General features: G+C 39.2%; 1 protein-coding gene across 1 annotated transcript in view; it reads right to left on the reverse strand.

The window, feature by feature from the left end:
* TTC27 (tetratricopeptide repeat domain 27) overlaps positions 1–14,079 on the reverse strand; it is a 747,788-nt gene that overhangs the window by 540,320 nt on the left and 193,389 nt on the right. Inside the window, exon 7 of the mRNA XM_082252288.1 lies at positions 9,802–9,966. Coding sequence (XP_082108414.1) covers positions 9,802–9,966 — 165 coding nt within the window. The remainder of the gene's footprint in view (positions 1–9,801; positions 9,967–14,079) is intronic.

The following is a 14,079-nucleotide window of genomic DNA, read 5'->3' on the forward strand; positions in this document are numbered from 1 at the left end:
TCTACAGCATTTATAAAGGACTGTATAATAATATGCACATTTAGTTGATGCACTTAATACTTCACCTGGCACTTGAATGTTTACACATTTGACCATTGTCATTAATGGTTTATGATCTGCACTGAGCACTTTATCTATTGATTACATAATTTTAAAATATTTATTGAGATAAGAGTGTATATAATTTTTATTGAGTCACCCATTTTTACACGTTTACTATATATTTCTATATGGTCCATTATAATTTATGGAAATCACTCATGCACTTTATATTAAGTTTATGGTTACACAAATGAGATACACAGTTTTATTTTAGATCGATTATACCCCTATTAGAGTTTACCGTAGTTTTCTCTAATACTTCCAAGAAGCGCTGTACCCCCCCAATCTTCACAGCATAACCCAATGGCCAAGAAGATTATGGAGCTGTGTCCGTCAATGAACGAAAGGGAAATATAAATAAAATGTCTAACATGGTAAATGAGGTTGGGAGATTAAATTGCTAATCTTGACCAGTGTGGGGGTGGGGGAGTTGTTCATATATTACCATTCAATCCAAATAGACATGCAAAGGAAAAGAGCAGCAGGGTGCCAGGTTAAAACCAAGTAAAAATATGGTTATAACCTGGTGTCCTGCTGTTTTTTTCCTTTGCATGTTCTTGAGGCATCCAACCCAGATTTTCCAGGAGCTGCCGGAGTCTTATATCCACCTCATTTCTGATGTTCCCTAGTCATCACACAAACATTATGGAACTTTTCCTTCTTTTTTGTGACTTTGAGCGCTGACAGTGTTTGTATACTTGCAAGCCTTTGGTTCTTGTTACTCAAAATAGACAGTTCTGTTTCAAGTGAAGTCTTTTGAAGGGTGACCTTTGGCCAAATTAAAAACTATGCACAATAAAAATTCAAAATTTATGTTATCATTTAAATATGCTTAAAGCTAAACTCCAGTCAAAGACTATTTATGGACATTTGCACTGTAGGAATAAATTACCACCAATGAATCATGTGTAATTTTTATATGATGTTGTATTTAAGAAACACTTCGAATTTACCCCCAACAGTACAATAGGTGATGAATGTCTGATGCTGGGACTTACAGTTCTGCCTACACGGACCATAGCAGGTTACTCGCTCGGCACCTCTTCCATTCACAAATATCTTGCATTCTTTTCAGAGAATGCAAGGAGTTCTTTGATTGGAAGAGGGAAAATTGTGACATTCATCTGCATATCTTTCAAACACAAAAGAAAAGACTGCAAGAGAAAGTAAACTTCCTGACATATAAGGGCTAGTGTGAACAGATGTTTGAGCAACATTTGCCATACTTTAACATACTTTTACTATGCACTGACTTTAAGAGATTGAGAGCATGATTATTTTTGTTGGAAAACATTCAATGAAAGTCTTCCGTAGTAGTTTAATGCTGTCCACTGGTACAACAATTTGTTAGGGGAGTTTATGTTAAAGGACCATGAGGGCAATTTCTGTAAATTAACTGCCAGGGTAGTAACATTAGCATACACTCCATTATCTGATTAGAAATGCTAATTTCTGACTGGTTCTCTTTTATATAGGAGAGAAAATTATCTGCCATATTGCCTAAACAGCAGGCGGGCAAGAATAGCAGGAACCTTGAAGTGCCTTCATATAGCTGACAGAGCACCACATAAGCCTTAAAACCTCGGGAGCTCTTCTATATAAATGTTTAGGCACACTTCCCCCAATATCTTATTAATGGTAAAGGCCACTAATCAGAGAAAGAGATAAATAGTGAAGTGCAAGAGGTTAGTCAGAGCTTTTGAAAAACAGTGTGCCCCAGACTATGGAGCTCCTGAGCACCCTGGATTCTAGGTACAGATGGCTTCTAATTATGTCTTTCTGCAGTGTAGTATTCGGAAATTGTACATACAGTTAGGTCCATATATATTTGGACACAGGCACAATTTTCCTACTTTTGGCTTTGTATGCCACCAGAACAAAATTAAAACGAAACAATCCAAATGAATTTAAAGTGCAGACTTTTCAGCTTTAATTCAAGTGTGACTGTGCGACTGTGATTGTGGTGTGACTGAGTGTGGTGCGACTGTGAGTGTGGTGACACTGAGTGTGGTGCGACTGAGTGTCAAGTGAGTGTAGCAGAGTGCCAGAGGGTGAGAAGGTAGAGTTAGGAAGCCAGGAAACAGCCACACAATATTAGACTTAAATTACTGAATCCCCATTAGATTAGATTAGTAGGTACAATGCCCGGCGGGTGTGGAGATGCGACTCGGTGTACATCTTGTGATATTTATGCGTTCCTCGATCATGCGATCGAGGGTGAATACAAATGCGCAAAATGTAAGCACGTTACTTCCCTGGAAGCTAAGGTCCTGAATCTAGGGAAGCAGCTGGCAACACTGAGCCGAATGTCCATACTGAAGGAGAGCCGGGATCGTACCCATCAGGCGCAGACAGGGGCCTGCACAGAGGTGGGTGGAGTAATGGAGGTGCAGGCATCAGAGCAGAGTAGAGGGATGACAGTTAGGAGGGGTAGAAGGGGACAAGGCAAGGAGGCCGGTCCTGGGCTGGAGCACCCCAATAGATATGCCCCGTTGCATGATGTTTTGCAAACCAGTCAGGGACAAGCATTGCTGGAGCAGAGCAACGCCCCTAGCTGCCAGGGGAAGAACGTCTCCAGTGAGGCCGGGAGAAAGGGAAAGGAAAGACAGGTGCTGGTGGTAGGGGACTCAATCATTAGAAGGACAGACAGTTCAATCTGTCACAAAGACTGTGAGCGCCGAACAGTCTGTTTACCGGGCGCTCGGGTTCGGCACATCGCGGATCGGGTGGACAGATTATTGGGTGGGGCTGGGGAAGACCCAGCTGTCATGGTACACGTGGGTACCAATGACATAGGCAGAGGAAGATGGAGAGTCCTAAACGATTTCAGGGACTAAAGCCCCGTACACACGTAACGATTGTCGGCCGAACGATCGGCCGTCTTTTGTCCAGGGCTGTCCTGTCCGCTGAAAAGTGCAAAAGACTGCACACGAATTTTGTCGGCCAACAACAGCCGACTGCAGAAGTGATGTCATGTGATGGTTAACTTTCCGTGTCTTTTTACTTCTCTGAGCATGCCCAGTCTTGCAAATCTGCTGATTGTCGGCCAAATTCTGTACTGACTGGCGAACAATCGGCCGTTCTGGTGTTGGCCTACAAAAATTTTAATGCCTGCACAACAGATTCTGTTTGGCCGAAAATGCGCTGTCGGCTGTCGGAAGCATCATACTAACAAGCCTACAATCGGCCGATCGGTCGGCGGCTGAATATTTGCGGCCGACTATCGGTACGTGTGTACGGGGCTTTAGGCGCTAAGTTGAGGAGTAGGACCTCCAAGGTAGTAGTTTTAAAAATACTACCTGTACCCCGAGCCACACCAGAGAGGCAGCGGGAGATTAGGGAAGTTAACAAGTGGCTGAGGAGCTGGTGTAGTAAGTAGGGTTTTGGGTTCCTGGAGAACTGGGCCGACTTCTCAGTCAGCCACCGGCTCTATGGCAGGGACGGATTGCACCTAAATGGGAAGGGTGCAGCCGTACTGGGTGAGAAGATGGCCAAAAAGTTAGAGGGGCTTTTAAAGTAAACCAAAAATAGACAAAAGGTGGGGTTTTCAGGGCTCAAATGAGATGGTCGAATCATTCAACGCCACACAATGGTAAAGTTTAAAACACATTTTATTAACTAGTAGTTATAAAAAGGCATAAGGACATGATGCCTAAAAAACACACATACATATACCACATATAATTAAAAATTGAGGAACACAAGGTAGGTAACCAGATGGTGGAGTCTCAGTCAAAAAGATGGATATGGTCCCTGTACAGCCAACGCGTTTCGCTTGACTTTGCTTCTTCAGGGCTTAAGGAAGCATGACCCCTTGTGTCCTCTCTGATGGCGTGACCTGCAGGTCACGCTTCCCCCAGGATAAATAAGGACACGGGATAAATAAGGCCATGGAATCCCATATATCCCAATAGTTTGGAGTTTATCCAGGAGGGGGCTGACAAGGGGCTCTCTGTTAGCACATTAAAGCTGCGGCCCTTAGTGTTTCTTCAGACACCTCCACAGCAGGATCCATTTGTATCGAATTTCTTTAAACCTTTATCCAAATCTAAACCAGTAGCAGTTAAATCCTGTCCAGCCTGGGATCTTTCTCTGGTAGTTAAGGCATTAAAGTGAAGCCAATTTCAGCTCATAGAGGAATCTTCTATTAAATGGCTAACCCTAAAAACGATTCTCTTGGTGGCGGTTACATCCGCATTAAGGGTCAGTGAGGTACAGGCTCTTTCCAGTAGGGAGCCATCTTATTTATTTTCAAGGACAGAGTAGTCCTTAACCTTCCTAGCGGTATTCCCGGGTGTGGCTCGGGGATAAATTTCAGCGCCAAAAGCGGTAACCCCGAGCCACACTCGGGGTACCGCCAGAAGCCTCACTGGATCCTGGTAGAGGGGTTACTTACCTTGTCACGGGGATCCATCGATGTATGCGGGCGATGTGCGGCTGCAGATCTTTCTCCCGATGCTCTGTGTGCCCGGCTTCCGTCTCCTGCGACGTGACGCACGCAGGCGGGTGGAACCGGCGGCAAATTCAAAGTAAAACACACCAAACACACTGATACATTGCAAAATAGAATAAATTCACATTAGATTGCCCCCCAGTGCCCTTTCTTGCACTTTTACTGTACATGTATACTGTATATACTGTACTGTACTTATATATACACACACACATATATATATACACGTGTATATATATATATATATATATATATATATATATATATACACACACACACACACACACACACACACATTATATATATATATATATATACACACATACACACAGGTAAAAATATATATATATATATACACAGTAAAACCTTGGTTTGAGAGTAACTTGGTTTAAGAGCGCTTTGCAAGACAAGCAAAACTTTAAAATAAAATTTGACTTGATATACAAGCGATGTCTTAATATACAAGTAGCCTCAAGTCACAGCTGAGTATAAAAGAGAAGAGAGGCGCTTCTAAGTGTAGCAATATGGTTAAATTTAATGAAGGTTCAACATTTAGCAACTCACATGGTTGATGATTGGAACAGGCACATCTAAGGATGCAGGCATCAGGGGTAAAGCTGTCCACATAGACCATCCTCCACACTGCCATCTATGTCATCCTTTCCAGGTCAGGATTACAGACTAGCAGCCGGCGGTGCAGAAGATGGTCTATGTGGACAGCTTTACCCCGGATGCCTGCATACTTAGATGTGACTGTTTTTGTGAGTTGCTAAATGTTGTACCTTCATTAAATGGAGCCATATTGCATCACTTAGAGGCTCCTCTCTTCTCTTTGATACCCTGTAGCTCCTGATGGATTTTGGTTCCAATCCCCTTGTGGAAGCGGCTATTTGTGGATGGACATTTTATGGTTACACAACCTATCGCAATGCTATAATCTTTTTATATGGACTATAAACTGAAGGATTTATGAATAAATGGTTGTGGAACGAATCATCTGAGTTTACATTATTTCTTATGGGGAAATTCGCTTTGATATAAGAGTGCTTTGGATTACAAGCATGCTTCCGGAACGAATTATTCTCGCAATCCAAGGTTTTACTGTATATATATGTATATATATATATATAATATATGTAAATGTGTATATATATTTATATATATATATATATATATATATATATGTAAATGTGTATATATATATATATATATATATATATATATATATACACACATACATACATAGTTTAACTTATTTATAGACATTTATTATATTATAATTTATGATTTTGTGTTTCAAAATTTATCATACCCGAGATATCATACCCGAGATGTAAAAAAAAAAAAATATTATGTAAATAGTTGGTTTGGGCAGCTCATTCTTAAGAATTACATGCAAAATAATGGTACCGCTTTCAGCACATAAAATTGGAAAGAATCATACCGCCAGGGAGGTTAAATAGATCATGCATTTCTCCCGAAGGTATCCTCGGCCTTTCATAAGTCTCAGGATATTATATTACCCACTTTCTATTCCTCACCTGCCAGTAAGCAAGAGGAAATGTTTAGTCGGTTAGATGTCCGAAGAGATCTCTTGTGCTATATCAAGAGTTGTAAAGAGTTTAGAAAGTCAGATTCTTTATTTATAGTTTTTGCAGGTGCACGCAGAAGTCAAAAAGCATCTAAGTCCACCATAGCTAGATGGATCAGATTAGCTATTGCTGAATGTTATAGCTGGCAGGGGACTCAGTCTCCATTTATTAACGCTCACTCAACCAAAGTCTTGTGAGCATCATGGGCAGAGAGCTGGTGCTTCGCCAAAGCAAATATGCAAGCTGCTACAAGGTCCAGCTACTCTAACTTTGCGAAACATTATCGCCTGGATCTGCTTACAAGCAAAGATCCAGCGTTTGTACGTAAGGTCCTCCAGGCAGTGGTCCCCCCCTAAGTGATAAGTTCTTGTGCATTGTCTCAGAGGCTGTCCTGGAAGACGATTGGAGAAAACCTGAGTTAGATACACCGGTAACTCAATCTCTAGGAAGTCTTCCAGGACAGCAGGGATCCCCCCTCCATGTGTTTCTCTGGCGTTAAATTTTCATGCTGTGATGATTGAGTTTTGTCTTCTACTGCCTTCCTACAGTCCCTGGTAATACTGAGGTGTGGTCCTGGAGGACAGCCTTTTATTTTAATTGGGGTACGTGTTTCCTTTCCAGGGGGAGGAGCCCTAGGTCTCAGAGGCTGCCCTGGAAGACTTCCTAGAAAATTAGTTACCAGAAAGTCTAACTCAGGGTTTTGAGACATTCCTTGGTGAAATTGTACATTTTATTCAAAATTATTATTGTGCTGAAAGATTGATTTCTGGCTTAACTTTAACACTTTGAAGAAATGGCCTTACGCTTTTATCAAGCACACTTGAATAAGATGCAGAATTGATAGTTGACTTAATGACTACAAGTTGCCCAGGCCCCTAAGGAATGCCATCTTTGGTTTGCATTAAACATATCTATTGGTACTGTGGCCCAACAACTCTATCCACAGCACATTGTTCCAAAAGGCCTGGTCATTGCCTATATATTCAATGACAAACTGTATTTTTGCTCTAAACGTTTTTATTAACATATTTTTTTCTAGGACATTTACCATGCAGATTCATGTGATACATTTTTTTCTGATTGTAGATACTTGGACTTTGACACCTGTTGCAAGAGTTACCTGAAAATTCCACAATTAAATGTTGGGGTTTTTAGAAAATATTTAGGCTTTAAACTGATGGGCTCAAATATTTCCAGACATTTGGTGATCTTTTGAAATACCTTGCCACACTCATAGGCATCTAAAACATTTTGATCTTGGCATGATGCCATTAGCAAAGAGGACACCAGAATTTAAAGGGCAGATTCTGCTTACATACTTCCTAATGAAGGCCTAATCATAGGCACCTAATCTGTACACTGGATTCTAATTTCAAGGATTTGAAATATAGTGGAATACCTACTTTTTCGCATTACAAATCTAAATTTTTGTTAATTTGGATTACTAGAATCAATGTGCCATATCAAGTTTATGTGCCATTTGTTAATATATATCACCATTATCTGTAGGCAGCATTCGAATCATGATCAAATACCTTCCTGTTCAAATACAGTGCCTTGCGAATGTATTCGGCCCCCTTGAACTTTGCAACCTTTTGCCACATTTCAGGCTTCAAACAAAGATATAAAACTGTAATTTTTTGTGAAAAATCAACAACAAGTGGGGCACAATCATGAAGTGGAACGAAATTTATTGGATATTTCAAACTTTTTTAACAAATAAAAAACTGAAAAATTGGGCGTGCAAAATTATTCAGCCCCCTTAAGTTAATACTTTGTAGCGCCACCTTTTGCTGCGATTACAGCTGTAAGTCGTTTGGGGTATGTCTCTATCAATTTTGCACATCGAGAGACTGAAATTTTTGCCCATTCCTCCTTGCAAAACAGCTGGAGCTCAGTGAGGTTGGATGGAGAGCGTTTGTTAACAGCAGTTTTCAGTTCTTTCCACAGATTCTCGACTGGATTTAGGTCTGGACTTTGACTAACACCTGGATATGTTTATTTGTGAACCATTCCATTGTAGATTTTGGTTTATGTTTTGGATCATTGTCTTGTTGGAAGACAAATCTCCGTCCCAGTCTCAGGTCTTTTGCAGCCTCCATCAGGTTTTCTTCCAGAATGGTCCTGTATTTAGCTCCATCCATCTTCCCATCAATTTTAACCATCTTCCCTGTCCCTGCTGAAGAAAAGCAGGCCCAAAATATGATGCTGCAACCACCATGTTTGACAGTGGGAATGGTGTGTTCAGGGTGATGAACTGTGTTGCTTTTACGCCAAATATAACGTTTTGCATTGTTGCCAAAAAGTTATATTTTGGTTTCATCTGACTAGAGCACCTTCTTCCACATGTTTGGTGTGTCTCCCAGGTGGCTTGTGACAAACTTTAAACGACACTTTTTATGGATATCTTTAAGAAATGGCTTTCTTCTTGCCACTCTTCCATAAAGGCCAGATTTGTGCAGTATACGACTGATAGTTGTCCTATGGACAGAGTCTCCCACCTCAGCTGTAGATCTCTGCAGTTCCTCCAGAGTGATCATGGGCCTCTTGGCTGCATCTTTGATCAGTCTTCTCCTTGTATGAGCTGAAAGTTTAGAGGGACGGCCAGGTCTTCATAGATTTGCAGTGGTCTGATACTCCTTCCATTTCAATATTATCGCTTGCACAATGCTCCTTGGGATGTTTAAATCTTGGGAAATCTTTTTGTATCCAAATCCAGCTTTAAACTTCTCCACAACAGTATCTCGGACCTGCCTGGTGTGTTCCTTGTTCTTCAAGATGCTCTCTGCGCTTTAAACGGACCTCTGAGACTATCACAGTGCAGGTGCATTTATTCAGAGACTTGATTACACACAGGTGGATTCTATTTATCATCATTAGTCATTTAGGTCAACATTAGATCATTCAGAGATCCTCACTGAACTTCTGGAGAGAGTTTGCTGCACTGAAAGTAAAGGGGCTGAATAATTTTGCACGCCCAATTTTTCAGTTTTTTATTTGTTAACAAAGTTTGAAATATCCAATAAATTTCGTTCCACTTCATGATTGTGTCACACTTGTATTTGATTCTTCACAAAAAATTACAGTTTTATATCTTTATGTTTGAAGCCTGAAATGTGGCAAAAGTTCGCAAAGTTCAAGGGGGCCGAATACTTTTGCAAGGCACTGTATGTTGAAAAAGGCAACAATTTTCAAGTGGTGTATATACTTTTTTACATGACTGTACTTGCAGCCAGGAGATTAATGTACATTTGTTTTTAATTTCCAATTTGCAGTTTTGCAAAACATCCACGTATAATGAGGAGGCTTTAGTTCTGCTCTAAAGAAACATTTCCATCTACAATGAAGGCCTAATCTGACAGATATGGACAGTTCAGATATCTCTCAACTCTCTGTTTCCATGGGGAGAGAGTTGCATACACACACCAATACAGCCTTTTAAAGGATAGCACCTTCCATTCATAGCGGAATAGATATCACCTGTTTCCCAATTCGAGTCAAGTTTATACATGGGAAGACTATCAAAACATATGGTCTATAATAAAAATCTGCTCATGGTTTGACACAGAATATGCATCTCCCTCAACAAATTTTATGTGTGATTCAAATAATTTTCAACCAACTTGAAATAAAATCTATAAAAAAGGGTCTTACCCGTTAAAATTATTTTTAACCTTGCCATTTCTTTAGCTTGATTGAGAAATTCTTTTGCCTTCTTGTATTCATAGTAATAGAGAGACAAATATCCACACTCCAGCTGAAGTTGCAAAAATAAATCTTGGGCTCCATTTTCCAAAAGCAACTTTCCAATTTTCTCAACTGTGAAATAAATGCACAGTTAATGTACAAAAATGTACCATACATTGCAATAAAAGGGCACACTGCATTTCATAAAATATTATATAACTATATTATCATTTGAAAAAGAGAATTGTAATACCACATACATTTACAAAGCAGTGATGTCACTCCCAAAACATTAACTTGCATTATAAACTGCAGGTAAATCTTTTAAAAAGATTTTAAAAATATTTAACTAAAAAAATATGCTCCTATAGCAAAAAGCACATCAACTCATAAAAACACCTTGTTTTCCTTTAAATTTACAATAAATAAATACATGCATAGAATTATCTTTCCGATTAGATCAATAAACAAAGTTTCTACTACCATATGGATACACTAGTATATACAGTATAGTAGGTATAAAAGTCAACATTAGGAATTTAGTCTAATGTGAAATGTTACAATATTGCTAAATGAGTCCATTCATCACCCCCTTTAAATCATTATTATGTTTCTGAAAAATGAAGTGGTTGTATAATTAACACTTTTCATTCAAATGTACTCTACAAACAGGATTTCTACATCTGCAATAATATCATTAGCAGTTCTAAAAGAATGGATAAATAATCATGTGACACCTATGCCCTATTAACCCCTTCACGCCGGCGGAACGCAAATATGCGGCTTCGGCTTAAGGGGGTTGTACCAGGGTGATGCCTGAAGCTAGAGGCTTCAACCCCGTACGGTTGTTTAGAGCCAAAGGTCAGCTTTCTTGAAATGACAACCAATGCGGCTGAGCAGCCACTCGATTATCATAACAAGGAGTGGGATGGGAAGTTTTGAATGCTGTAATTTTTTTAGGTGCAGAGGAGGGAACCCTCCATAAAGAGTACCTGTCACTGACTATTACTGTCACAAGGGATGTTTACATTCCTTGTGACAGCAATAAAAGTGATCAAAAATGTCTCTTTTTAATGGACAGTGTAAAAATAAAATAAACAAATTATTAGGAAAAAAAAAATGTAAAAAATTAAAGCGCCCTGTCCCTCCGTGCTCACGCACAGAAGCGAACGCATATGCAAGTCGCGCCGTGCTCACATATGTAAACGGTATTAAAAACCACACGTGAGGTATCGCCATGAGTGTTAGAGCGAGAGAAATCATTTTAGCACAATACCTTCTCTGTAATTGTAAACAGGTAACCGTTAAAAAATTTTAAAGGGTCGCCTATGGAGATTTTTAAGTACCATAGTTTGTCGCCATTCCACGAGTGTGCGCAATTTTAAAGCATGACATGTTCGGTATCTATTTTTACGGCGTAACATCATCTTTCACATTAGACCAAAAAATTGGGCTAACTTTACGGTTTGGGTTTTTTTTTATATTCAGGAAAGGGTATTTCTTCCCAAAAAAAATTGCATTTGAAAGACCTCTGCGCTAATACCGTGTGACATAAAATATTGCAACGATCGCCATTTTATTCTCTAGGGTCCCTGCTAAAAATATATATATATATATATATACATATACAGTGCCTTGCGAAAGTATTCGGCCCCCTTGAACTTTTCGACCTTTGCCACATTTCAGGCTTCAAACATAAAGATATAAAAACTGTAAATTTTTGTGAAGAATCAACAAGTGGGACACAATCATGAAGTGGAATGAAATTTATTGGATATTTCAAACTTTTTTAACAAATAAAAAACTGAAAAATTGGGCGTGCAAAAATATTCAGCCCCCTTAAGTTAATACTTTGTAACGCCACCTTTTGCTGTGATTACAGCTGTAAGTCGCTTGGGGTATGTCTCTATCAGTTTTGCACATCGAGAGACTGAAATTTTTGCCCATTCCTCCTTGCAAAACAGCTCGAGTTCAGTGAGGTTGGATGGAGAGCGTTGGTGAACAGCAGTTTTCAGTTCTTTCCACGGATTCTCGATTGGATTCAGGTCTGGACTTTGACTTGGCCATTCTAACACCTGGATATGTTTATTTGTGAACTATTCCATTGTAGATTTTGCTTTACATTTTGGATCATTGTCTTGTTGGAAGATAAATCTCCATCCCAGTCTCAGGTCTTTTGCAGACTCCATCAGGTTTTCTTCCAGAATGGTCCTGTATTTGGCTCCATCCATCTTCCCATCAATTTTAACCATCTTCACTGTCCCTGCTGAAGAAAAGCAGGCCCAAACCATGATGCTGCCACCACCATGTTTGACAGTGGGGATGGTGTGTTTAGGGTGATGAGCTGTGTTTCTTTTACGCCAAACATAACGTTTTGCATTGTTGCCAAAAAGTTTGATTTTGGTTTCATCTGACCAGAGCACCTTCTTCCACATGTTTGGTGTGTCTCCCAGGTGGCTTGTGGCAAACTTTAAATGACACTTTTTATGGATATCTTTTAAGAAATGTCTTTCTTCCTGCCACTCTTCCATAAAGGCCAGATTTGTGCAGTATACGACTGATTGTTGTCCTATGGACAGAGTCTCCCACCTCAGCTGTAGATCTCTGCTGTTCATCCAGAGTGATCATGGGCCTTTTGGCTGCATCTCTGATCAGTCTTCTACTTGTATGAGCTGAAAGTTTAGAGGGACGGCCAGGTCTTCGTAGATTTGCAGTGGTCTGATACTCCTTCCATTTCAATATTATCGCTTGCACAGTGCTCCTTGGGATGTTTAAAGCTTGGGAAATCTTTTTGTATCCAAATCCGTCTTTAAACTTCTCCACAACAGTATCTCGGACCTGCCTGGTGTGTTCCTTGTTCTTCATGATGCTCTCTGCGCTTTAAAGGGACCTCTGAGAATATCACAGTGCAGGTGCATTTATACGGAGACTTGATTACACACAGGTGGATTCTATTTATCATCATTAGTCATTTAGGTCAACATTGGATCATTCAGAGATCCTCACTGAACTTCTGGAGAGAGTTTGCTGCACTGAAAGTAAAGGGGCTGAATAATTTTGCACGCCCAATTTTTCAGTTTTTTATTTGTTAACAAAGTTTGAAATATCCAATAAATTTCATTCCACTTCATGATTGTGTCCCACTTGTTGTTGATTCTTCACAAAAAATTACAGTTTTATATCTTTATGTTTGAAGCCTGAAATGTGGCAAAAGGTCACAAAGTTCAAGGGGGCCGAATACTTTCGCAAGGCACTGTGTATATATATATATATATATATATATATATATATATATATATATATATAATGTTTGGGGGTTCTATGTCATTTTCTAGCAAAAAATACTGATTATTCTTTGCTAGAAATACAACATATGTCAGAAATGTTTGATTGAATACAAAATATATGTCAGAAAAAGGCTTAGGCTCCAAGGGGTTAAACCCTAATTTTGAGCTGCTAGAAGACACTTTATATATAAAAAAAAAAAAATACAGATTAAATTGCATACCATTGCATTTTATTATATCATATACACTAAAGTGAAACCCAATGATGTGTTTCAAATAATCTTATTTAGATGGCATAAACATAGTGAACCAACTCAGAACATTACTCCGTGTATAACATAATAATGGCCAAGTGAGAAATCCCAAATTTCTCCAGTGCTCCACCTCCAGAGTTTTCAGCTTCTCACCTTTTTTAAGTGACCTTAGTATACTATGGTGAATGCGGTTTCTTCTAAAGTACACCAGCATTTTGTGCACCAACGTAAGTGCTAAATACAATTTGAAATAAATGTTTTAAGTCAGGATTACTGCACAATAGGAGTGATTTTCTTTCTTTGAGCATTGCATCATCGTTACAGTCTGAGCAAAAGGTATAATTCCTCTTAAAGGGGCATACAACTGGATGTACCTAAAAGAGCTAATAACTGAAAAGGAGAGCAGGACGTGGATAAACCCTTTATAGGGAAAGACATATTGAGACCTATAACTCTCATAGGTCATTAAAAAAAGATGAGAGGCTGAATACACTGGAGGTCGAGCATGCATGTAATTTTGATTTGAGCTGGAGCACTTGGCAATTTTGGGATTTCTCACTTGAACTTTATATTAGAGACTGGTTTTTGACATTGTTATTTCATTCACAGAGTGATGTTCTGAGTTGATTTAATACATTTGTTTCATCTATATAAGATTATTTAAAACACATTATTGGGTTGCTCTTTAGTGTATATGACATAAG

The sequence above is a fragment of the Pelophylax lessonae genome (assembly GCF_965119305.1).
Source record: "Pelophylax lessonae genome assembly, chromosome: 3".
Lineage (NCBI taxonomy): Eukaryota > Metazoa > Chordata > Amphibia > Anura > Ranidae > Pelophylax > Pelophylax lessonae.